At 36.6% G+C, this 27,712-nt stretch overlaps 1 protein-coding gene across 48 annotated transcripts in view; it reads left to right on the forward strand.

Annotated features, from left to right (window-relative positions):
* Nucleotides 1-27,712, forward strand: part of SYT1 (synaptotagmin 1) — a 583,472-nt gene that overhangs the window by 479,839 nt on the left and 75,921 nt on the right. For all 48 annotated transcript variants that reach the window (XM_078336942.1, XM_078336967.1, XM_078336938.1 and 45 more), the window contains one exon: nucleotides 1,222-1,339. In XM_078336942.1, the coding sequence (XP_078193068.1) occupies nucleotides 1,222-1,339 (118 nt within the window). The remainder of the gene's footprint in view (nucleotides 1-1,221; nucleotides 1,340-27,712) is intronic.

The following is a 27,712-nucleotide window of genomic DNA, read 5'->3' on the forward strand; positions in this document are numbered from 1 at the left end:
CAACTTAACACATATGTCAAGTTATAGATAAAAACACATGTAGTCATAATAAGGGTATAACTTGACAGTGCCTTAGTATATGGCCTTCTTTACCTCATTCTTTTATTAAAGGTCCATCTGCAGCAGCCTGACACACTATTGCCTTCATTAGAATCAGAATTTGCATTTGATTGGGGAAAATACTAAAATAAATCCTGATTTGCCATATAGCTAATTCTGCATGTCAGAACGCACTCTAGAGCCTCCAGTATCTGAGGGACATACAACAAACTCTCTCTCACACTCTGTATCTCTTATCTCATGCTTATAAATATGAATGCAAATTCTACTTATGTTGAACAATAATATGGTTCTCAATTAGTCATCTTAGAAAATAAAATGAGGAGAATCAGTAGGAGTCTTTTTAAAAAAAAAAAAAGTAAAAGTTCTCTATACCATCATCATTGTAAACACTTGATCAGTTGTTCAAAAATGCCTCAGTACAGGACTGTTGAATGTTCTTTGGGACTAAAGTGTGGTATCAACAAAATAACATGAGAAGTTATGAGATGGGTTTGCGTTGTGTTACTGTGGGTTTCAATTTGCTAGCCTGCTGCTCAGATTTTTAGGATTAGGAAAAAAAGTCAGACCTCACTTGAAATGAGTAATACTAAAAGTGCAAAAACATATTTTGTTACATTTCAGTTATTTGGAATTCATAATTTCTCACAATAAATAGAATTTGATGAAACACAAATGCAAGTCTTTTTTCCCAAAAACCTAAATATAGAGTATTAGACATAATCCTATTTGAAATGTAAAAAGACAAAAACAGGTAGATTGATTCAACTAAAAAAGTGTTAGCCTTTTTTCAAACCTATTTAACAAAATTATGAAAATTTTGCCAAGAGTTGTGCAGTGCTGTTCAGAACACAGTCTCTTTAAAAAGTCATGTTGTTCTCATTTCCTGCACCATTGAATTATAGATATATTTTGATGAACATTAAAGTATAGCTGATCTTTGTCAAAAAGTGAAATAGATGGTCTTGAAAAAAAATAAAAGCTGTTATTCACTCTTGATACCTTAATCACTGAAAGGCCACTCTGTAAATCCCAATGGACCTAAAATTTTCAAATTCTAATCAACATAATTCTCCTCTTGAAGAATTTACACCGTATATGTTAAAACTCTATTTACTTTTATTTGAAAAATTACTAATACTTTCTTTTTGCTTTTCTTAGCAAGAGAAATTGGGTGATATCTGCTTCTCCCTTCGCTACGTACCTACTGCTGGTAAACTGACTGTTGTCATTCTGGAGGCAAAGAACCTGAAGAAGATGGATGTGGGGGGCCTATCTGGTAAGCCTGCGGTGTTTATTGATTTTCTTTAAATGCTGTTTCATCGTGGAGACCAAATGCATGGCACACATGCTGCGACTCCCCACTCCTTAATTGATCACAGTTCTCTTTCCTACGGAGCCTGGAAGCAGGCTCAGAATTCATCCCAACACAGTGCCCCAGGAAGCCACTCTCGATTTATAGCAATTGGCATAGAAGATAAAATCTATTTTCCTTCTTTGGAGCCAAAGTATCAATTGTCTTTTTGATGGCATTGAAAGCTGAAAATGTTTGCTTCTTTTTCTGAAAGAGAGTGCTTATGACAGATAATAATTTTGTTGAGGTTAGGGTTTTTTTTTTTGGTCAAAATTCACATACAGTATAAAAAATAATCTTTTCTCTGAAACTTACTTATTAGGTATTTGATAGCCTAACATGGTCCCTACAATGCCATTTATTAAAGACACAGTATTTCAATACATATGCATAATAAAATCTCTGTTTGAGAGTGAACCCCTATGGTAATGCATTTAATTCCACAGCTTACATTGAGGATGGGGGAAATGTGGGGATTGAAAGTTCTATAAAACCCAGCCCTACTAAGACATGGTGAATAAAGTATACCCTTGCTCAAAAGCAAAGTCAACTCAAGGACTTGTCACTTCCACGGTTAAACATAATTTTTCTTCTTCTCTGTATGATTAAATCAATTATATTTTTAATTTTCCGCTAAATCATTAAAGTGTGAGGAATTTTCTTGATATGCCACAAGGTCATCGTAAGGTGACTGCAGTTGTCATTGTTTGTGGCTGAGGAATTACAACCAACATTACTGGTTACTCAATGACTCAATGCTTTCTTTAATAAAAATATTGCAGACTTCAAAAGGTTATCCTAAGGCAGCATGGTGTTTTTTTATTCTAAAGCATAACAACTAAAAAGTGCTACAGCTGAGCGTCCCCTCACCCACTCATTTGTCAACCAGATTCTCCTGGTACCTGAGTTTATTTCTCTTTATAAATAAGTCACCTGGGGAAGCCGTACTAATTCTTTCATGTCACTAAGACCCTATTAAATAACTTGCTGTTTTTATTGTGCCTAGTAGTGTAACACAGCAATTTTAGAGCAATCAGCACCGTTTTCTCTAAAAATATGGAATATTTAATGTGACTATAGGTGAAAAACATGCAGAGAAATTTTTAACTACAATAACAGTTCACTCCCAGATTATTATTTAGTATCCTAAGGTAACATCAGATACCTTTGGCTTTTCCCTGTCCTTTGGTTCAACAGCCAACTCCCATGATGTGGTTTCTTTGTATATTCTCTCTTAGGCTTTATCCCAAATGCCCATGCCAACCATCCCCTCATCACCTACGTCTAGTACTCTGCTAGTCTTCCTAAGTCATTCTATACGCTTCAGCAGAATTCCAGGGCAATTTTACCATGAAGCCAAAAAAGCTTCAGGTCCCCTTATTTGTCCTGGCTTCTTCCAGGGTCCCAGAAATGAGTTCCCATCATCACAGACAGATGTTTCAACCACAATTTGTTCATCCCAGTTTGCTGTCTCTTTCCACTGTGGCTTCTCCACTATCTATTTCTTCTTGTTGAGTGGTATCAGAGAGGCTGGCTGCAGACATTTTGGAAACTTGGCTAAGGGAAGTTAGTTCTAGCAGGTTATTTTGATGTGGCTTACAGTCATATCATGTATAGTCAGGTTATTGCCAGCTATCCCAGAGAAGGAAGGGTACCTGAAATGCACTGACTAACTCACCATTGTGACATAAATAAGGACAGGCCAAAGGTCATACCTAATTTAGTATTCATAACTTTATATTCTATTTTTCTAAAGAGAACCGGCAAAATTGTTTTCACTTCAGGATCCACACCTGAGTTCACCCCTACATTTGAATTACCTGGAATGATTTTAATTATCAAGTAAGATTATTTAAAGAGTAAATATCCTGAAAAAGCCCTAATTTTAAGGGATCCCCACTGCCCGTGGAATTAAGCCATAATCACTCTAATCACTTGAGTCTAAGTAATGTGGATATGTCCAGCCTATGTCATGCCATATTTCATTTTCACCAAATTGACCAGACACTCTTTTGCAAACAAACAATATGACTTTCTGCCTCCATTGTTTGTTTAGGTCATCTTCTTCACCTGGAATTCCCTTCTTGCCCACAATGTCTGTCTAAATCCTACCCATTCTTTAGGTCCAACTTAAGTTTTATATCCTCCATTCATTCAATAAGCATATATTGTGTCCCTACTTTAAGTCAGCATTGTTTTTAGCACTAGGCTTTACATTACTGGATAAAATAGCCCAAAGACCCTCCCCTCCTGCAGCTTGTATTCTAATGTAAGGAGACAGAAAAGAACCCAAGTGATAGCGAAAGCATGAGTCTATCCTAGAGGTAACAGATGCCATGAAGCAGTAAAGCAGGAAGTAGAATGAGAAGTATTGGGGATTCGTTTTAAATGGGGTTCAGGGAAGCCCTCATGAGTAGGTGGCATTTCAGCAACAACCTAGAAGTGAAGAATTGAACCATGGGGTGTCTGGAAGAGAGAACAGATACCTCATGGCTCACTTCTTCACTTTTTCCAAGTTGCGGCTGAAATGTCACCTACTCATGAGGTCTTAAGACCTCACGGTTTTAAGATCCATCCCAGTAGAACAAATCTTTGCCTTTTTTAAATGCCACTAGCCATTTGTTTACACCTCAAGCATCATGCTTCTCTCTCACTAGACTGTGTTCTGTATTTATGCCTCCCACAATGCTCTCAGTGACGGGCAGCACTAAGCATAGCTGCTGAATGAATAATGAATTATTTACAAAGGAGCTATGGCCTGAGAAAACAAGCCTTGCATTTCAAATGTGTTTAACCTACTTACCACTAAAATAACTTTAAGCACTTGGATGGTCTGTCTCAAAGTATGTTGACCTGTGTACGAGGAGACCAAAATTGTATAATAAGATCATTCCAGGTAATTCAAATGCCAAACTGCATTTGCTGGAAATGTCTAGTTAATTGGAACTAAAGTGGGTTGTTTTGCCAGAGTTTAAACTCCATCTGCCACTAACTAGCAATTTGACATTGCACAAGTTATTTATTTAACTCTTCTAAGCCTCAGCTGCATTATCTATAAAGTAGAAATAATGAGAGGACTTTGTTGATGACGCTATGAGAAATAAATGAAAGCACAGGGCCTGGCACAACTAAGTGCTCACTAAATACTATTGTAGTCATTTCTATTAGTGATTTTGTCAAATCTGGGGCTAAATACGCAACATGGGAAGGCAACCAATGGATGATTTAACCAATTACTTGCTTCAGTGGAGAAAAAAAATGTTTATCTGACTGTTTGTTGGAATTAGCTGATTAATTCAGGCAAAAGTATCAGTAGGCCCATGTTTTGCATAGACCCTATAGTGAGTTAAGATAATTAACAAAACAATTGAGAAAATAAAACACAGAAACATATATAAAATCATTTTCTTATTGCTCTCCAACAAGGTTATTTCCTTCCTATGGTATTCATTCAAAATACATTGCACAGATTTTGCCTCTATTGTATATCATTATGACAAACAATGCAAATCCCAGCCCTTCACACTTTACAGTTAAGCTTAATTGGACTATGCACATCTCTACAGTAGATCCTTGCGCTTCCATTGTTAATATCCCAACTTTCAAGTGCTTGTGAGTAACAGTGAGGATTTCTGAATTTAACTAAGGCAGTCACGTGTTGATTAACGAAAGGCATACATTTTGAGAAGTGTGTCATGAGGTTATTTGATCATTGCACAAACATCATAAACACAAACCTAGATGGTACAGCCTACTACACACCTAAGCTATATGGTTTAGCTTATTTCTCCTAAGCTAAAAATCTATACAACATGGTACCATACTGAATACTGTAGGCAATTCTAAGTATTTGTGTATCTAAACATGGAGAAGGTACCATGAAAATACAGTATCATAATCTATGAGACCCCCATTCTATAGGCAGTCCACCCTTGACCGAAATGTTGTTACACAGTGCATGACTGTGCTTGTATCGAGATCCTGAATCTTGCAGGCTGCAAGACTGTTCTTCAGGAGCAAGCTGGTGCTGTAGAATATGTATACTTGGAGAGAATCAAGCCTTCTGCCTAGTAAACATGTCTCAATAGCTTTGTTATCTTTTACACATCTCTGTGTAGAGTAAGTCTTCCTTCAAATAATAAATGTTTTCTACTTGGGAAAATTGTGGAAGAGAATAAAGAGGTTAAAGTGAAGGCATTGGAAAAACTGAGGATTCCCAATGGTATGAATGAAGTCGTATATCTCATAGTTTTGAGCGAAAGTATATATAATTTTTATTCTTAAATGTATATCTGTGTAAGCTCCCAAGTCAGAGACTAATCAGATACTTTGCTTCTTGTCCCCATTTCTGTCACAGAAACTACTTTCCTCAAGTTTGGTGGGTTTTTGTATTTTTTGTGTCTGTTTTTGTCATCTCAGAAATGTGAGACTTCTGATTACAGCTTTAAGAGGAATGTCAATACTGTAAGTTTAGTTTAGACTTTGTATCATAAAGTAAATGAAATTCTGAAAGTTTTCTATTTTAGGGATGGCTGTTTAAAGAAGGAAACACTAAACTTTAAAATCAGCAAAAATGGAAGTGATTATAGCTTTTAAATTTTGATCTATTCAGTAGAAATTCTATTTTTCTACTTCAATCTGAGAATTATTTTTAACTGATAAAAAGTCACATTATCAGTTATAGAACACCATTTAATTTAGAAATCTTTTTTGAACTTGATTTTCTCATGGGGTTCTCATGATAGCTCTATGAGGTAGTTTCTGAAGATAATATTCATATCTTACCAGTGAGAAAATTGAAGCTTAGAGACATTAGACAATGTATATAAACTATCTTCCTGTATGTGTCACATAGATGGGGGTCTTCAATACTTACAATTGCTCTTATCGCTGCTGACATTTGAAGTCAGCTGATCTGAGGGTAGGACTGAAGTTCAGATCCCCTGGTTCTCAATGCAGAGCACTTTACAGTATGGCATTCAGCCTTGGCCACACCCTCACCTTCAACATGGGAGAGTGAGGATTCCTCAGCTCTAACCTGTTAAAGTGCCACTCCTGCCCAAAGCTGAAACATCGAGATGAGGTCCTCACAGTAGGTAAGACTAGAAATGGAGTCTTCGTGGATTGTTGGAGATGGAGGGATTCTTGGAGACTTGGGAAAATGTGCGTAAATGCAAACCCTTATGGTTACTCGCAGTCAAATAGATCCAGGACACCCCCTTTTCTTGCCGTCTCAGAATCACAAATTGATTTTCTTGCTTTATTTGTGGTTTCTGGCAGATTCCTCTTCTTGCCGGGCCCAAAATGAAACAGAATGTGGCTTCATAGACTTGATCTAGTTCCCTCATTCCCTGAAGCCAGCACGTAGTTCTTTTGAGACTTTTTTCTGTGTTTGTACTGCCAGTAGCCATGGCAAATCTACAAGGGCAGAAAGTGTGCAGTCCTGTTCCTTTGACGTGGTTTGCATTCACCTGAATTGAGGGAGTGGGGTACATAAGAAAAGTATGTCAAGCACGGGGGCAAGCTGGAAACCCATGTGGTAAAGGGCTGAAATCACATGTAGCTATTCCAGCAGTCTCCTGAACATCAAGACGCTAAAGGGGTGGCTAGGAGGTGGGATCAGATCTACGATGGTTGCAAAGTTCTCTCCTTCATCATTTTTCTTTCCCTTTCACTCTCTGTTCTAAGCTCCATCCCTCTTCCTGGCCATCGCTAGTCCTTCCTTGTCACTTTGAAATAAAATCTGTACTGTGAAAAGCAACATTTGGGTCTGTAGAAGAGATTCCACGAGAACCTCTAAGTCTCCAAAAGCAAAGACAAATGAAATGTTGGAAAGTAACAGCAACTACTTGAGGGAAATGATAAGCGAGGGAACAGGGGACTCGTGGTGATGAAATAATCACCATCACTGTATGTCACGCTACCCGTATGTGCATTATCTGACCTAGGCCAGCAAAATTTACCCTGTCTCTCTCCCTCCACCCACACACACTCCGTTTTCTAGAAGGTGCCATTTTTAAAATGTGGCTCATGGGTTTTTCTTTTCTCTATCTGCTTTTCTACTGTCCTAGAAATGTAATTTGGGAAATGCAGACAGATTAAAATATTTGAGATCATTTAGGGAAGAGCAACTCACCCAACCTCAGGTAACTACGAGATTCCAAGGAGAAACCATGAAGCAGCAGAGGTAGGCCATTCCCTCAGGCAATATTTATCCACGTGATATTTTGCATAACCCCATCAGAATCACCTACGGTACTTATTTAAAACTAAGATTTCAAGGACTAATTCAAACTGAGCTGTAACTGAGTATCTGGGAGTGGGAACCTGGAAATTGCATTTTAAACAGGTCCTCCCCATCCATACACACACACACACACACACACACACCCATGTTATTTTTATGCATCTTAAATTTGAAAACTACACTTTAGAGGCTTAAAACACTATGTCATAATTTTAACTGAGGCCTAGGTCAGCCAAGTTCTGAGTTAGAATTTGTTTTTTGTGCAGTAAAATAGAATACATCTTTTGCTTTAAGTAATGGAATTTCCTCAAATAAGTTCTATTTCTTTCATCAGTCCAGTATCCTCTTCCCTAAAAAACACCATTTCCACATATCTAAATTATTATCTTTTTTTCTTGAGTCTCCTCCACTGAAAGAGGAAATAAAAGCAGTAGATGTTTCCTTTGTACATTCTGAAGTTGTTTCTAATACCCTTGACTACCACTCTTATCTGTCCTTCCACTGGTGCTGAAAGCACAACAAAGAAAAACACTCCAAATTCAATTGATTTGAACTAAAAGCCACTAGTCTGGGAGCCGGGCCAATAAATAAAATGGCAAAAACTTATTTGAACCAATTAGATAGGGATATGCAAATTAATTGGCCATGATATCAGGGTCAAGCAATAATATGCAAATAAACTGGCATCTTATTGAGCTAATGGGACAGGAATATGCATAATAAATTGGCTGTGATGTCAGAAGCTTCATCATAATTTTAGGCATGAATGTTACAATATAATATCAATTCTGGGACACTTCAAAATGCTTAATTATAATATTGATAAAATAATCTGAATTCCTAAAATGTGAACAGATTGGTCTAAAAAACAAATGACAAGTCTTAAAATTGGATCGTCCTAGAAAATGAGTAACTAGAAAGGATTATAGCCAAGCCCAGTACAAGTTGGGACCCAGGCACAGTTACTTATTTCCACAGAATGGATAGAAATGCTGTGCCTGAAGGACTAACAGTTTTAGAGAAATGAGCAGATGTGAAATCAAGAGAAATAAGGGATAGACTGAAATGTATTTGTTCAGAACAGTTAGCCCAAAAACTCCTAAGTAAATTCTTTAGCCAGCAGGTATGTATCCAATCAGTCAACAACCATCATGTAAAACTCCTCTGTGCCAGGCACCCTGCCAATCCTTGGGAATATGAGTAAAAACAGCAGACACTTGCATAGCGGAATATGAGCCAGACACTGTTCTAAATGCTTTACATATGGTCAACTGATTTAATCCCCATTACAACCCTGTGAGGTAGATAATATTTTTAATGTGATTTTATTGATAATGGAACTGAAGGACAGAGAGGTACATAACTTGCCCAAGGTCACAGAATTACTATTTGACAGAGCTAGAATGTCAACCCAAGCAGACTGTCTTCAGACTCCAATGAATAAAACATGATGTCTAGGTCCTTATCATTTCTCACCAGGTTCAACCTAGAGAACAGGTGGATAACTACATGTTGCAGTTTGAAAGATGTGCAAGTGACCTGATTCCAAATATCCTCTATACTCAAACTAAAATTCTATCACAGAAGTCATTAATATAAATCAGCTGGTTGACTGTTTAGTTAGTTCCTTGGCTACTTAGACAGCAAAGGTGAGATCAACAAGTCTGGCCAGGTGCAGTGGCTCATGCATGTAATCCCAGCACTTTAGGAGGCTGAATAGGCGGATCACCTGAGATCAGGAGTTCGAGACCAGCCTGACCAACATGGAGAAACCCCATCTCTACTAAAAATACAAAATTAGCCTGGTGTGGTGGCACATGCCCATAATCCCAGCTACTCAGGAGACTGAGGCAGGAGAATTGCTTGTAACCGGAAGGCAGAGGTTGTGGTGAGCCAAGATCATGCTACTGCTGTACTCCAGCCTGGGCAACAAGAGTGAAACTCCACCTCAGGAAAAAAAAAAGTCCATAACACCAGACATTGAATAGTCATAGAGGACTTTTATGCTGGAAATGACTGTATCTGTTTCCCCTTAATGTACAGATTGGTATGTTATTTTAGTGACTCATCCTTCACACACAAAAGAAGATGAGACACAAAACAGTGATATTTCAGCTGTGTCTGTGGTGCAGAAGAGAGGTTGCTGAACATGGTGGAAGAGAGGCCGAGTTTCAGGGATTTGAGTGCCTTTTAGGTGGTAGAGAGAGATTAAAGAAAAACTTTACCTACAACTAAATATATCAAAAGCTGATTCTGCTAAGGAATACGTGATATGATTGGGAGAGGGCCAGTATGATGTAGGAGTACAAAAGCTTACTACCCCTGTAAATTGTTATAAGTCTCTTTGGGTCAAATACATAAATAAATATTAAAATTAAAGAAATTTGAATTGCATTAGACAACCTACCAGGAAAATACAGCTCAGCTAGATAATGTTAACAAGGGAAATCTACAGATGACAAAGTGGAAATAGGGAGTTCCAAAGAGATCTGTTCTAAGGCACTTCACTAATCACCTTAAAATTCGTAATTTTGAAGGGAAGATAAATGTTTCCAGCCATTGAAATGCAAAGCTCAGTGAGTAAATAAAAAAATCTAGCTAGGCTGAGAAGGCCAAAAAATGTGGTAGATGAGCTTCATTTAGGTCAAGCTAAAAAATAATACACTGAAAGGAAAAATTGACCCAAATTAGAGTATAGAGTAATAGGATCAATTGTAAATGAAGAACAATGTCACATAGAGCCATCCATTGAAGACATTCATCAGTGAATGTGTCTTTTTTGCTACCCAGAGAAAGGCTCGATGTTGTCACAGATTTTATACCTAACAGGGAGGGAAAATGCCCTACCTTTGTCCAAGTCCAGAGTTCATTCCTGTGTACAATACACATAGTTTTGGTTGTCCACCTCAGGAAAGGCAGTGGTGTTAGATGACTATCTGCTGGAGGAAGGCAGCTACAAAAGGGGCTGTGTGAGGACAGGCTAAGGACAGTGGGACTTTGTGGTCTGGAAAAGCAAGGCGAATATGATGAAAGTGTGAAAATCATGAAAGGTAGAGCTAGAGTAATGCCTACCTCTTTATCACATCCCACAATACTAGAATCAGGAAGTAACCTTGATGTTTGAAAGAGAACAGATAAAAGGGACAGCTATTCAGGATGATCTCAAAGGCACCTTTCTACTCAAAAATTCTTTGTCAAATTTTCTTTACTACTTTACAATTGGGTTGTAAATACATGTTGCTCCAGGAAATGGAACAGACTGAAATATAAGGCTGAGATAAGTGTATGTCTGTTTTGTGTTATAGGCTTACAAGGAGACATTTCTAAACCTTTGTGTTGTCTTGTAAGAACCCGTCATGCTGTTCCATGGGTAACCATAAATAGCCCACAGCTGCGTATCTCACTAATTCAACCTAGAATGCTTACATTTGCATCCCTGAGTCAACCACTCTATTTCCTTCTCTTCATTCAGTATACAGAAAAGAAAAAAAAAAAAGAGGGTCAGAATTTCTAATAAGTGATTGTGCTGGGAGGAATAGAGCCCCATATATTCCTATTTTTTAAAAAATTATATTTAGTGGGTTCTTTCAGGAGGTATTTGGGATTTTCTAATAAAACAGTTAAAAACATATAGCAAAAGTCTGTGCTTTTTTCCTCTTTCTTTTATAAAGCTATAGATTCCTGTTAGCAAAACCTATAATAAGTGAAAAAAGCATGAAAAGTTTTGAGTCTCAAACACTGCAGTAATGCTCAGAAGTGGAAACATCAAAAACAGTCCTTTAAAAAGAAACTGTACTGGCCAGGTGCAGTGGCTCATACCTGTAGCCCAGCACTTTGGCAGGCCAAGGTGGGGAGATTGCTTGAGTTTGAGATCAGCCTGAGCTACATAGTGGGACCCCCAACTCTACAAAAAAATTAAATTAAAAAAATTAGCCAGGAATGGTAGCATACATCTGCAGTCCCAGCTATTTAGGAGGCAGAGGTGAGATCTCTGGAGCCCAGGAGGTCAAGGCTACAGTGAGCTGTGATTGTGCCACTACACTCCAGCCTGAGTGACAGAGTGAGATCCTGTCTCAAAAAAATTAAAAAAATGTACTTTATTATAATCACCTCTGCTTCCAAAAGTATATACTGTTTCTACTTGGTTTCTTAATCCCTTATTCTTAATCTCAGTTATAAAGGTGTCATTCTTGTTACATTTACCACATAGTCTTGCCACCTGCTGCACTATGACCTATTTTGAGAGCAGGGACTGTGTCTTCTTATGCTTGTGTTCTCAGAGCCCCTAGCATATATGCTGAAGAAACAGACCTTCACATACCCTGCCTAAATAGTCAGTTAGGAATTTTAAAATTCCACTAATCGAACTGATTATTTTGTCTTCATCTTCCAAATGGTCTGACTTAACTTCATCACTTAATGCAATTATTTTGGCGTCATATAGTAGTAATCCTATTATAATAGAAATAGGGCTCATAAATAAAAACCAGATAATGGAATTCTTAAAATCAATTGGTTATTTTAGCCATCATTTTCAGAAAATTTTACTTCCTTCATTTCCCCCGCTCCCTACCCTCTTTATTGGTTAAAAAAAGAAAAAGAAACAGTCTATCTCCAAGAGATAAAAGAAGAGAGTCTCACAGAAATGCACACATTACAGCAGTTATACCTCAATGACAGTCATAAAGGCATTTTCAAGGGAAGAAGTAAAGACAGAGAATGATCCCCTGGTCACCTTTTGCCCAGCATGAACAGATCAGGCAATGTTTCAGCATCTTATTTGTCCACTGTTTTAAAGACTAACTCTTTATCAAAGGAAGTCAAAAGACCACACCAGCTGACTGCCTTTTGAATTACTAATGGCCTAAGTTTTGTGGCACATCATTTTCAGTGATGACTGGAAAACTAGGAGGCTTCCTGTCATTTTTTCTTTCAAAAATAAATGATTTTATTTAACTTTAAAAGAAAAAATATACACATTTATAACCTCAGAACCACTGAAACTGCTTTTATCTGAAACTAAAGCAACATGATTAAGAAATTAATAGATTTCAAACTACTGATTTCAGTCAACAATATGACAGTGTAGTTAACTAATAAATTGCCCATTAACAAAAAAAAAGAACCGAATGCACATTTTGTGATAGTGTACTTGCAGAATTACTACATATACATGTGAAACTGCAGGATTACCCAGTAATCTACTGTTGCAGCTGTCATTTGTCAAGAATATTATGAACTTTCGTATCCTTATTAAGGAAACAAATGCTTTCACAAGTAGCATGTGTTTAAATATTTCTCTAGAATTTTAGTTTTAAAATTATAGGAAAGCTCAAGAAATAAACTAAACCCATACCACACCACTTTTTTTCATATATAAGTGAAAAAGTAACTCAAATCAGCCTCCTCTAATCCCTTTCCATTCCTGAGAGTTAATTGACTCAAGTAAATAATTTGAAATTTCATATCCTTCCAGATTTTCTTTCTGCTTATTTCAATTCTGTACATATATATACAAATATATATGCATTTTACAAAAATGGGATTTTAAACACATTATTCTTTAATTATATTTCACCTAGCAATATATAATGGAGATCCTTTGGGCCAACTTATAGATCTACCATATCTAGTGGCTGCACAGCGTCCCTTTGTTTGAATATATCAGAGTATATTTAGTATACTCTTATAAATATAACTATGAGAAAAACTATATAACTTCACCAAAAGACTTCAAATGAGACCTAAATAAATAGAAATATAGCATGATGCTCTTAGATAGGGAGCAATATAGTAAAGATGTCATTCCTCCCAAATAAATGCCATAAATGAGTTTGAAAGGTAAGTAACACACTAAAAGAAAGCTTTGCCTCACATAAACAGATCAAGTATTAACATCCCTATAATACGAAGAGTTTCTACAGATCAATGAGAAAGAAAAGCAATAGAAGGAAGTCTCCGTTTTATTAGAGTTCCTAAAATTTTCTTGCTACTGCTTCTACTACTGGCTGCTCTTGGTGAGAGGTAAAATGTTGCATATATACAATGTAATTATGCATCTAAATAAGAAAGGATTTTAAAGTAAGAGGTAATTACCCTAAGTTCAAAACCTAAAAACGTGTTGCTTAAAAAGACAACCTAAACTGATTGCAAGGAGTCCCAGGGAAAAAAAAGGAAAGCAAGTCATTAGCTTGTAGATTTTCAAATTTTCATCAACTATATTTTCAGGAGTTTGAATGCATTAAAACACTCAATCCAGCAGCATTGTTATGATAACAATCTGAAAACAATTTGAACAGTCACTGAAAGTCAAAGTAAAAATATATACCACTATGAAAGTCATTTTTAAGGGAATATCCCAATTTCTGGACTTTACAAAAACAATCGAACATTTGAAAGTTGTTTTTACTATAAGTTGCCAATTCAATTTGTGTATCTAGAAAACACTCCTGAATTTTACTGTCTTTAATGTAGTGAAAATATTGTGAATGAAATTAGCCTAAAGAGCAATAGTATATCACAGTAAATCTCCAGTTTACTATAATCAGGAATCTACTTTAATCTTACCTGAAAGACATGTTTGTGTTTTATGTTTATAAGAATTTCACTGAAATTTTTATAAAACAGCTTAATAGAAGAGATTTTAAAAGAGGCAGCGAATGTCTATGAATTATACAAGTCTGAACTTTCATTTTAATAACTTCATTAAAATATAAAAACCTTAAAAGCCTCCCAACAGGAATTTAACTTTATAGAAATGCTTTATATGTGCCCTGACCTTGCCAAGAGGCAGGCCTAAGGCATGATTTAACAGTTACTACAGAAAGCCTAATAATAAACACCTATCTGAAAATGCCAGCATTTGTCCTTGCCTCCCTGGCCCCCAGTGGGGTTGCAACTCAGCCATAAACAGGCCCTCTCCTGAGAGACAGCAGGGTGCAGCAGAAAGAGAACAGCCACTGGCCTTGGAAAACCTGGATTGGAAGCCTTTAACCTTTCTGATCCTCAGTCTGCTCATCTATAAAACTGGGGTATTAGAGACAGCCACATTGTTGAGTAAACAAATGAGATAAAATGTTTAGTGGAAGCTCCAAGTAAGAAGCACTGTATAAATGTTGGTTATTTCTAAGCAAAAGACAGTTCTTGGTTAACTCTTAATTTTTCTCACCATATCTTGGCTCCAGGAGAATGTGTGTTCCTATATGACTGATATAAATAATACTGTGTGTGTGTGTGTGTGTGTGTGTGTGTGTTTTCAAAGAATGCCTCTGCATTATTTAGATGGCAGTCATCTGCTTTGACTAACTTATGTTCGCATCCTGAAGCTAACAGCAAATCCTCCTCCCATCTCCAGTTACTATGTGGCCACAAGACCCAGGATATTTTATAAGAAATCAGACCAGTAGTATATTTCTACACCTTCAGCTTGTTAAGCTATTTATTTGAGTTAGGACAGTGAGTTCTCTTCCAAGTACTTCTTTCATGATACCAGATCCAAGACAAACACAGCTAATTGGGCCAACAAATGGGAACAAAGAGGAAGAACAGAGCCTCTGTCATCCTAATTATCAAGTTAATGCCTGATTGCAGGACAAACTCTCCCTCTCTCTAAAATGAACCACCAAAAAGTGGAACGTGATGTTGCAATGTTAATTTGACTAGAAGTGGCAAGACCTGGTCCCAGAGCAGCTTCTGGTTGTCTTTCCAAATAATTTAGCCCCAGCTAATAAATACCTAACTGGACACAATATGAGTCAGTATTTGTTGTTCATTGTTGCATAATTGAGTGGTCAAGATTTCAACTTTCACTTGTCTCTACAAATTCACAATCTCCACAAATAGTCAACACCAAAAACAAGAAAATTACCCATGTAAATTTCTACATCCTTGCATCCAAAGACCCTTTGACCCTCTTCAGCTTGCTTTCCTCTAGCTGAAATTTCATTGTCTATATTAAACAGATCCCAGCCTGTGCCCATTAGGCATTTCAAAAACAAATAGAAAAACCAGGTTGGATTTTTCATCTGCCTCCTCCTTAAATCAGATTAATTGCTTCACATGCCAATAGGAAAAGTAGCTCAGTTAAAGCATATACTAAGAATCTAGGTAAGAAATGTGAAAAATTGTTGTTTATTAGTCCTACAGCAGAGATGATAGCTTTATATCACTTTTTTTTTAATAAAAGATTATTTTATTTATTTATTTTTATTTTTTAATTTTTTATTGGATTTTAGGTTTTGGGGTACATGAGCAGAGCATGCAAGACAGTTGCGTAGGAACACACATGGCAGTGTGCTTTTCTTTCCTTCTCTCCTTCACCCACATTTGGCATTTCTCCCCAGGCTATCCCTCCCCACCTCCCCCTCCCACTGGCCCTCCCCTTTTCCCCCCAATAGACCCCAGTGTTTAGTACTTCCCTTTCTGTGTCCATGTGTTCTCATTTTTCATCACCTGCCTATGAGTGAGAATATGCGGTGTTTCATTTTCTGTTCTTGTGTCAGTTTTTTAACCATTTGGCATTGTTATTTAATGCTAAATTTACCCATACCAGTCATGTTGAACTGTGCCTCTGTCAAACAGCTAGCAAGACTGACCTGAGGTTGAACCAATTGCTTAGGAAACATCCTCTATGAAGCTATGAACCTGAAAGCTATCTATATTTCATTCTCTGGAGATGAAAGTGTCAGAGCTAGCTGGGAATGGTGGCTCATCACTGTAAGCTCAACACTTTAGGAGGCTGAGGCAGGAGGATTGCTTGAAACCAGGAGTTTGAGACCAGCCTGGGCAACATGGTGAAATCCTGTCTCTACAAAAAAGTATTAGCCAAGCGTGGTGGCATATGCCTATAGTCCTAATTACTCAGGAGGGTTAGGTAGGAGGATTCCTTGATTCCAAGCGGCTCAAGCCCAGGATCACTCCGACACTGGACTCCAGACTGGGTGACTAAGCGAGACCCTGTCTCAAAAAGAATTTTTTAAAAGTGTCAGATGAATTTAAGAGGTATGTTTCAGCCTGATCCATATTGAGATTAAAGGGCTGCCTTGTTTTTAAATAAAGGTATGTTTAGTATTTCTACAACAGGATTCAATACAATAGAATTGAACATATATGTAAGTTTAGCCCAAAACTAAAGAGAAAGATACTATTCTCAAGCCGAATTGCATACAGTATGTTGATGTGCCTGTATCTTTATCTTTTTTTTTTTTTTTGAGACAGGGTCAGATATAAAATTAACTTGCCCTCACACTTTTATAGCACATACAGATTTTGATTCTTATAACTGTCACTTGAAATTTTGTTTTTTGAAGCTAAATTAGTCCAACCATCTTTAATGCTACAAGAGGAACTAATTATTCAAGCTATGGGAACTTAGTATTTGCCTACAAGCAAGATAGCAAGAATTGAGTCTTTTTTGTCTTGGATGGGTCAGTGAGCAAAAAGACATTTCTTTTTATTTCTGTGTGCTATTGGTGTGGGTGGTTCTCGTCATTGCCTCTCTAACTTTCCATTTAATTTTCAAAATGATTTAATCTGAAATGTAAAACAACTGTGAAATCTTATTACCGAGATTATTTATTTCAAAGATGAGTCTCCAGCAACAGAGTTCCTATACTCTATGCTGAGAGGTCTGGAATATTGCATTCATTTCTGCAAACACTCTTGAGAGGAGACACATTAACTTCCTGAAGCAAATCCAGCAGGAAATCAGGGTCATGCAGAGGGCAGATACAGTCTCAGTCACACAGTTCAAGGAATTGGAGATGTTTAAGCTGCAAAATACAGAACTCAAAGAGGATATAACTGTCCGAAAAATGTGGGGAAAGAATTAAACCTATCTTATTAACTATAAAGATCTGAGCTGGGATTCATGAGTATAAGCAATGGAAATCCATACTTGGTTCTTCTTATTTTTGTTCTCAAGCAGAAGCTAGAGGAAAATTAATCAGAAATACTGAATTAGGGATGGTACCCTACCTACCTGCCATAGGTGAGAGAATTAACCTATTAAATCACTCCAAGCTCCTAAAGTTTCATTTTAAAATTCTAAAAGATCATGCCCAGCCTAAAGATAACATCAGCCCTTGAAGAACACATCTATTAGAGACAAATGTACCCTTACCAAAAGTGATTATTTTATTTTTTCCTTAAGATAATAAGAATGTAAGACTACTACTGCTAATAATTATTATAGTTTTACTCTAGTGAGTGCTTTCTCTGCTGTGCACTTACTAATTTGGTCTTATTTAATCCTATTCATACTTTTATGAGGTAGGTATGATTATCCTCTTATACGAATGAGAAAACTAAGGTTTGGAAAAGTGACTTGCTCAAGGTCACAGGGTGAAGAAATGGCGAAGGCCCAGCTCCTCACTCCAGCTGCGTCTGTTACCTAAGCCTGCCCACTTACTCCCAGCATCCCCCACCTAGACTGTGCACACTGTAATTTCAATTGGCCATAATTCCCAAATTATAGAAACCTCAACTCTAGAAGATAATGAATGCTCTTGAGCAGCAAAATGATCATCAGTTGACTCACAATGAATATTCTCTATAGATTATTTTGACAAAGTAATGCTATCCAACTGTGCCTGCAAATGCCAGCACATGCAAATCCCTGCGACTTCATAAACAGCAAATGCCCTAATGAGCTAAAGAAACAATTGCTCTTTATTCATTTTTTTCAGTGTGTTTCTTATTTCTGCTGGAAAATAATGTCCAGAAGGAATTTGTGTTCTATTCAGTGACTATAAAAAAGAGGAAGGTTAGTGTTTACAAGTTTACATAATACAAAAAAGAGTGGCCGTGAAACAGTGAGCTGTGGCTTCCTGGTGGGAAGACAATCATATGCAGCCCGTGAATTCCTGGGCAGTTTTAATTTACTTTTAATCATTTCAGAAGTCGTGCCTCAGAGGTTTGAGATGAAAAGGTTCATAGCATCTTGTCTTCGTCCTTCTTGTTTGCCCCTCCTTTTTAAGCTTGGTATAATGTAGTCCAACAAAAGAGGTGAAGGGGAAGAACCGGTTTAAGTATTTGCTCCTCCAGGAAACTTCGTCACATATCCTAAACCCATCTTTGTTCATCTTTACCTTTATACTTTCCACATTTTTTCACTTGATCACTGACTGTTGTGTTCCTTTGATTGTGTCCTATAAATGCCTTTTCTCATTTTTGAGACGGAATTGTTTAATCATCAGGGTTGCCAACATCCTCATTATTTGTTTTTCTGTGTTCCCACGGTCCACTGGAGTTATCTCATTCCATGATTTATCACACACTTTTGGTATCCGTGACCCTTGCTCTGGGAAATCCTTTTGCAGAGACCCAACTGAATTTACTTTTGCATAGACCATCTAGCATCATCTAGCACATAGTAGGCCCCCAGGAGGAAATTAAATTAAATGAAAACTCTAATGGTTCATATAATCCACAGTGTTTGACATAGAGTATTAATTGAATTGAGTTGAAGTGAATTAAACTCAATCAGAACAAACAAAAATGAATGGATGTGACTATATTAAGACATTATTATGTTGGGTAAAATTATCAAGATTATATTTATAATTTGTAGAAAAATTGATTAGCACAGCCTGGTTATGTTGTGTGATTCCATTGATGGACACTCCAGATTGCCCATTACGTTACTACCATAGAAAGGTCGGCAGCCTTTAGGCCTAATATTGCAGTTTGTTCTTTAAGTTGAGGCTCTAAGAGCAGACACAGTCTAAATCACTAAGTATTTAAAGAATGGCTGAGAAATATAGACCAACCTCTGGAAGGCTGACATTATTTCTGAACAAGCAAATGATGTTTAAAGTGAAATGATGCCATTGATTAGACAGGAGAATTCCCAACAAGTAGATCTAAAATTTCATTTCCAGGGCTAAGTCACCTTCTTGGTTCATGGTTTGCTGTGATCCCAGAGGGAGAGGAAACCAAATCCACAGCAGCCCTCCTCCCTCTCCTCTCTTCTTATCTCTAGCTTCTGAAAACTAGTCCATCAGCACCCACCGTGCATCCCTTCAGGGTTCAGCCCTGTGTTAAGCACCTGAAATTCAGTCAATGAGACGAACATTATCTCTCCACTTTTGGGTCCTAACATCTCAAAAAAGAGACCAACAATAACTACCAAAATATTAAACATAAATGATCACAAATTCCATCAGGATATGAAAGAGAAATGAAAAGGTATTTCCCTCATCCAAACATGTAGACTCTGATTTAGGAGTATAGGCAATTCTTTTCTCAAAATTATATCCCTTTTCATCAAAAAAGTAATTAGTTGTAAACCAGATAAATAAGCATTTTGTAAAAATGAAAATGACTAGGACAGAGAGGAATAGCACCCTAAAATCTGTGCTTAACTAGCATAGTTTTGTCTAATGAGACCGGACATCTTTTAATGTTGATGATGCTCACCCATCAGTAAAACTTTGGGAGCACATTCCTCTTTATACATTGACTTGTAGGTTTGTAAGTATACATTTACTACTATAGTAATATAAAATAGACATTATAAACCTAAAATTCAAAAAATATAAAAGGTAAAGCAAAAATAAACATTTTTACCATTATTTGGTTTGTGAATAATCAAAATGTTACTCTTCCTTTAAAGTATAATTCCTATGTTAATAAATATGCCTCATTTTTCTTCAAGATATCAGTTTAATTTTGTAATGTAACAATTCACAAGTATAATATTAGATTCCATTTATTTCGACCCTTAGTTTTATAGATGGTCACATCTGAAAAAATGCCTCACAAATGCACAATATTCATAATATTTAACGTGAATTTAGTTTGGAGCTTATAGAAAATATGTAAGTTATCACATTGAAGATTTTGATGTTTTTTTAAATTTTAGCCAACTTCTCTAACCTGAAATAGATTATTATTCTTACCTGTAGACATGACTGATACAGAGCACAGCTGAAGAAGAAAGAGGTACCCGCTCTGCTATATTCTCATTTCTCATTAGTGTTTCCATGATCAAGTTTTCTTCAAGCCACAGTTGTTGTTCAGGACTCATTTTAGGCAACATGCTCATTTTGTGAGGATTAGTTTGGTTACAATTAAATAACATAATCTATAAACCAATTTAACTGGGCTCAAATAAAGTGCAATACATAGAAAAATGCTAACACATTAAAGTGCAGGCCCCGCTGGCACCCTGCCGCATGGTGGCGCTTCCCTGCCACCCTCAGGAAACATTGAGTACTGCATGTGAATCATGCCTCAACAGGGGTACCTGTGATACTGTACATCAGACCTTAGTAAATTTTCAAACCCTTATTTTTAGAAGAAGAAAGTAAAGTAGAAACTCTGATATTTTCTACTGGGTGCCAGAAGTAAATTCAGAGTTTCCATTTTATTCTTTCCACACTGGAGATCAGAGAAATTAAAGGTTTCAAGTTCATAAACCAAAAGTCAGCTAGCAAATACATTTTGCTTTTTTTCTCTTACCAAAAAGAAAAATGTTATATCATATAGATTAAGTTTTGTCTTTATAAATCAATTACTCATTAACCAGAAGGACAGATCATTGTTATTTATCAATGTGATACCTAATTCTTATTTTACAATAGTACACATTCTAACAAATGGTAAGTTCTTCATAATTTTCAGAAAGAATGCTAGGTTTTCAAAAGAAAAACATATGTGAAGAGTCACTGAACCAGGTTAGTTTCAGGACACTCAATGTCACCAGAAGAATAGGAATACTACTCAATGTCACCAGAAGGATAGAAATGCCTGAAGGTTTCACCTATAAAAGGAAAGACTGGATGGGTAGCAGGATGACCGCTCACAAGAATTTGACAAACTGCCTATGGACAAAAGTATGGAATCAGATATTCATGGAATAAATATGTATTAAATGCCCACTTGCTAAGTACCACAGTTAGGAGCTGGAGAGCTGACAGTACTGAGATGGACTTTGGATACTTGCCTGTAAGGAGCTTGGAACCAGCTCTGAGAGATCCACTTTAAAATAGATTAGGAGTAAACAAACTTTTTTGGTAAAGGAGGAGATAGTAAATATTGTAGGCTTTGAGGCCACATGATCTCTTGCAACTAAATATTCAGCTCTGCTACTGCAACACAAAAGTAGCCACAGACTGTCTGTAAGGAGTAGGCATAGCTGTGTTCTAATCAAACTTTTTATTTATGGATACTGATATGCAAATTTCATATAATTTTATATGCCATGAAGTAGTAATCTTTTTTATTTTTTCCCACTCTAAAACTGTAAAAACTTTTTTAGCTCATGACTAATATGCAGGGGCTAGATCTGGTCCACAGGTAGTCATCTGCCAAGAGCTAATTAACAGGATTTCACAAGAGCTCAGAAGAGTACTTAACCTCAACTGGAGATTTCACAGATGCTTCCTGAGACACCAAGAACTAGGGTGAGGGATTGTGCAGGGCAAGGGGGCAAGGCCAAAGGATAGTGAGAGCAAAGGCCTGGCTGTACAAAACAGACTGGGGAGTGCAGAGGAACTGCTAAGAAATGAAGTTAGAGAGGCAGAGCCCAGTCAGGAAAATTGAACTCTGTTCCAGAGGTAGTAAGTAGCCACCGCAGGGAGTTTGTGTTGGAAAAGGTACTGTAACATCAATTCCAGCTCAGGCTGTGGAATCAGCTTCATATGGTTAAGATCCCAGTTCTGCCACTCACCAAGCATATAAACTCAAATCATTTTCTTAGCCTCTTCAAATATCAATTCTGTCATCCGAAAACCAAAGATAATCCCTACCTTACTGTTTGTTATTCTCTGTTCTTGTACCTTTCCACTTCACTTATTGCTCAGTGTCACAACTAATAATATGAATTTCTTTGCTAACTTGTTACTTGACTGATGCCCCCTCTAGACTGTGGGGCCATGTCATCCTCCATATACACCAAGTTCTTCACAGGGGGCCTGACTCAAAAGTACCTGATGAATCAATGGAAAAAAAAAATCAACTAACAATGATAAAGCCAATGATCTCCCACCTTGTAGTTCCATCACTAGCCATGCTTGCTTCTTGCTTTACAAGGATAAATATGTTGTATCATTGATTTAAAACTTGGAATAAAGTCATAAAAATGATTAATCATTGTCTAAGCAACTATCTTATCCATAATGTTTATTTTCTTGAGCAAGTTCTCATTACATTTCATTTTGGCACACGGTTTTTCCCTCTTCCACTGAGATGCACTTCCTCCAAGAAATTTTCTTAAACTTTCTTAATCTAGATGTTACAGGAAAGAGGTCCCAATCCAGACCCAAACAGAGGGTTCTTGGATCTTGTGCAAGGAGGAATTCAGGGTGAGTCTTCAGTGCACAGTGAAAGAAAGTTTATTAAGAAAGTAAAGGAACAAAAGAATGGCTACTCCATAGACAGAGCAGCCCGGAGGGCTGCGGGCTGCTGGTTGCCCATTTTTATGGTCATTTCTTGATGATATGCTAAACAAGGGATTCCCACCCCTTTTTAGACCATATAGGGTAACTTCCTAATGTTGCCATGGCATTTGTAAACTGTCTTGGCGCTGGTGGGAGTGTAGCAGTGAGAACAACCAGAGGTCACTCTCGTTGCCGTTTTGCTATTGGTGGGCTTTGGCCAGCTCCTTTACTGCAAGCTGTTTTATCAGCAAGGTCTTTATAACCTGTATTTTATGCCAACTTCCTATCTCATCCTGTGACTTAGAATGTCTTAACCATCTGGGAATGCAGCCCAGTAGGTTTCAGCCCATTTTACCCAGCTCCTATTTAAGATGGAATTGCTCTGGTTCACACACCTCTGACATAGGAGGACAGTTTTCTAGTTTATACTGCAGTGAGCTGGAAATGAAGCAAAATCTTTCCAATTCATAATTGAGGTTAACTTTTTAACTTAAACTCCCAGGTAAGCTAAATGGCCCATTTCATTAATGATCTATAAATGTCTGCATGTCTCCTTATCTAAATTGCCAAAATACATTTATAAATTGTGAATATATGATTTATCTATTTATTCGATTTCCAGAACTCTTATTCTAGGGCAAACAAGAAAGCAATAAAATCCATGTTGAATTTTAGCTCATATTGCTCCTTATTGTTCAACTTCATTCATTTGTTTAACAAATATCTATTGAATGCTTACTGTGTGCCACGTACTGTTAAATCTTCCCTTTTGGAGACATTTATGGAACATTTTTAAGGTGTTTATTTTCTAAATAGCTTAAATCTTAACCAACAATTTATTTTTTAATTCTATATGTGTTGGTAACTGTGGCCTAGATAAAAGCCCTAGCAATTGTAGTGACAGGGCAAAATATAAAAATTTTCAGGGCTATTTAAATTATAAACAGATTTTAAGAAGCACTGTGTTGTTTTCTGTCATCCTTCTACTTTCCAAGAGAATATATCTGCATCCTTAAATCTAATCGAATTTACATATGACAGAATTACTTTTGGAAATTCAGACTTTGTCCATATTGTCTTTGTTGTATAAACAACTTAGCTTCCCTTTCTCTCTTTTAGTTCTAGAATTCTTTGGGACTAATTATAGATTGAGAAAATCTAGAATGCTAAACTTATGTACAATTTACTCACCATATCCAATCTGTTACTAGGAAAACGCTGGCATGTTTTTAAGGAATGCTTATACTCACATTCTACATTTGTTTTTATCACTCCAATCTTGAATAAAATTAAGCAGGGGATCATTTGTATGAGAAAATAGATAATTATTTTTCTAGAAATGAGTTATTTCCAAAAAAAACTCTTTTCGAATATGACACGATCTCCTGGGATTTTTTTAAGTTTTAATTTTCAATTACTAATTTGTTAAACCGGAAAAATGGGAGATACATATTCATTCAATGCTATGGATCAATTTTCTATAAATAGACATATTTTATGTGTATATACATATTCTATTATATATGCTGTAATTATTATCCAAAATTCTAAGGATTATTTAGCATTTTAGTAAAATATACATAACATACACAGTATTTAAAGCCTTAATATTCAATTAGGCACATGGTAAATACACAAAAATAGCTGTTGAATTAGTCCATTAAGAGTAAATTGACATTTACTATTGTTTTACCTTTCTCTTTCTTCCCTGATAGCTTTATTCACTCATTAATTCAAAAAATATTTATAGAACACCTGCTGTATGCTAGGCATGTCTACAGGTTAAGGATATAGCAGTGAATATAACAGGCAAAAATTCCCTCTCACAAAGATGGCATTCTAAAGGGGGACAAAAACACTAAACAAAATAAATTATCAAAATGCAAAGTATGTTAGATAATAAGAGCTTAGAAGAAAAATAATGCAGGGAATGTTAATGAGAAGTGGTCAGATTCTGGAGATATTTTAAAGGAAGAGCCAACAAGATTTGCTTCTGACCATGAAAGAGAGTGAGGAGCTGAGGATGAGTGCACTGGTTTTGTCCTGAGCGACTAGAAGAGTGGAGTTGCTAAACCCTGGATGCAGAAATCTGTACTAGACCAGGACTAGGGAGAATCCAGTTCAGAAAGAGTGGACAGCATGGGCTTACTTGGGGACATATGAAGCCTGTGATATCAATGAAGACAACAAATGAGACATCTCCACAAATGGAGATGTCCAACATGCAGTTAGTCACCAAAATTATAACTTCTTATTTCTTAAGTTTTTCAAACTGCCATGGAATAGTCCCTTTCTCATTATCTCACCCATGACAAATTTCTCCTATTTGTCACTGCCAATACGTTTGAAAGGTGTTAGCTATCTTGCTCATTTATTCCTCACATTATCTAATTCTTAAAGCTCTGAACTACGTAAAATGCAGGCCATAAATCAAGGAGTTTTACCTTATCCTTATTTTTACTTCACATTCTATATTATCAAATTCGAATTCCCTTCCATTAGAAATCCTTGCCTCACTAACTGGAAGAAGCTCAAGGCTTGATTCCTTTATGAAATCCTTCCAATCCAACCCCAGTTTACAGATGTGTGCCTTTTTCCAGGATGAATTTGGAAACCTTCAGAAATATCACAAATATGACGACTTTGAAGGATCTTCTATCGTGATTGTATAATCTGTGACACATAAACACAAACTCTTAAAATTTCAAAGGGAATCGTCCGCTGAAAGCAACCTTTTTTATTCTTCTTGCTACCAAACAGACTGGGAGACATAGTCCATGAAGCCAGTTTACGGAAATGGATTTGTAAAGAAAATTGCGGTTTTTAAAGAATCAACTGAAGAGAGGTTAGTTTGGTGGCCTCACAGACTCATTAAAAACAAGTATGGGTCCTGATTTGACAGTGATTTTCAAACTATTCTGATTCAACAACCACTTATGAAGATCAAAAGCACAATTTACTAGCTTCATTGGCTATGAAAACAAACAAAATATGACCCCAGTTGGGTAAAGGCTTTTGGTGAGACACTAGCATTAAATCACTAACTCATGCCAGAAACAAAAATATAAAGATTGGAATCTAGGTCAGTAGTGATTAATACAAGGAACAAGCTGGAATGAAACAACCTAAGGACCCTACTTGGGGAAGCACTAAATATCATAACTAAAAATGGTCATTAGATGAATTTACAGCCCAAATTAGGAAAGTTCTTCCATCAGTTACTTGCATACAGAACTTAGGAAATTTATGAAAGTCATGATAGTGACTTCCAAAATCGATCAAAAATTAGTGCATGTTTTGAAAACAGACTTTGGGTCAAAGTGTTGCTTTTCAAAATAGGAGTGGCAGTTGGGGATGTGTTACCCTCTAAAATCTTCCACAGTAATTTCCTCCTGAGAAAAGAAATGCATTTCATTCCAGTGTTCCCATCATGTTTTCGGCAATTTACATCCTCATTTTTAGTTCTGAAAGCACAGTTTAGTAAATGGTCCTCAGACCCAATAAGCATATCAACAGAGAATTTTTTAGGAAGTTAATCAAAATACAGGGAAAGCAATGCGATATGCCTGAAATAACAAATCAGTGGATTACTTCCTTAGGTTAGCAAGACGGCCATAATGGAAACGCTGTCGTTTTTTAAAACCTCGGTTGAAAATACTTCTCGGTGATGATTCAAGGAATGAAGAAAATTGGCCTTTTTGAAGGTTACCAAAATGTACCAGCTGTGCACCATTCCGAGGAGTCCTCTGAGAACCCTGAAAATACATATGGGTTTTTGTAAATCATCTTAAAATCTCAAAGAGCACTCTGTGCTACACAATAATACACGAAATCCACATGAAGCTTCCTGGTGTTTTATGGAAAGTCCTAGTTAGGCCAAGCTTTTTGGATTTGGTTGAGATCCTTACTTCCAAGCTCAGTAGCAAACCCGTGAAAGCTGTGATTTCAGATAAATCCATCAGTTGTGTCTTTTGCCCCTTCATATAGTAATCATGTATCTGTTTATATACTGAAGCATCATCCAACGGAAGTCTAGCCTTGTTAGGTAGGTTTACTAAGAGGATACTAAAATTACCCATAAGATAATTTAAGGGAATTAATTACCCAAATAATAAGAATATAACAATAAAAATAATCATAGACATTGCTGAGAGTTTACTTGCTGTGCTGAAAGTTTACTTACATGCACAATTATGGCTAATTTACCTTGTTGAAAAGATGAGGAAAAAAGCCTAAGGAAATTAAATAATTTGCCAAAGGTTACACCAGAGAGTAAGCAACTAAACCAATCATCTAACTCAGGCCTTCTAACTCCATTTGGATGATTTCTGGTTTGTGGCTCTAAAACCCCCTTTCCAGAAACAATCTGACATTTTTAGAAAACTTCTTTTAGAATTGACCTATTTTACTGAAAAAGATTCCATTTCTTCTGAAGATGAACCAGAGATTTTAAGGCTAATATTGTCTTTTCTTTCAACATTTCTTCACCACTGTACCCCCACAAAAAAAGAGAGAGAGAAAATAACAGTTTCTGTCATTTAGATATTTTGAGAAAATATTAACAGCAGAAACAAATTAGCATACTCCAAAAAACAAGTCTCAGAGTTTAGAGAGACTCTGACAAAGATGCAATTTGAGTGTGTTTCTCAAGCACATTCATTCCCATTTTAC

Source organism: Callithrix jacchus, chromosome 9 (genome assembly GCF_049354715.1).
Source record: "Callithrix jacchus isolate 240 chromosome 9, calJac240_pri, whole genome shotgun sequence".
Lineage (NCBI taxonomy): Eukaryota > Metazoa > Chordata > Mammalia > Primates > Cebidae > Callithrix > Callithrix jacchus.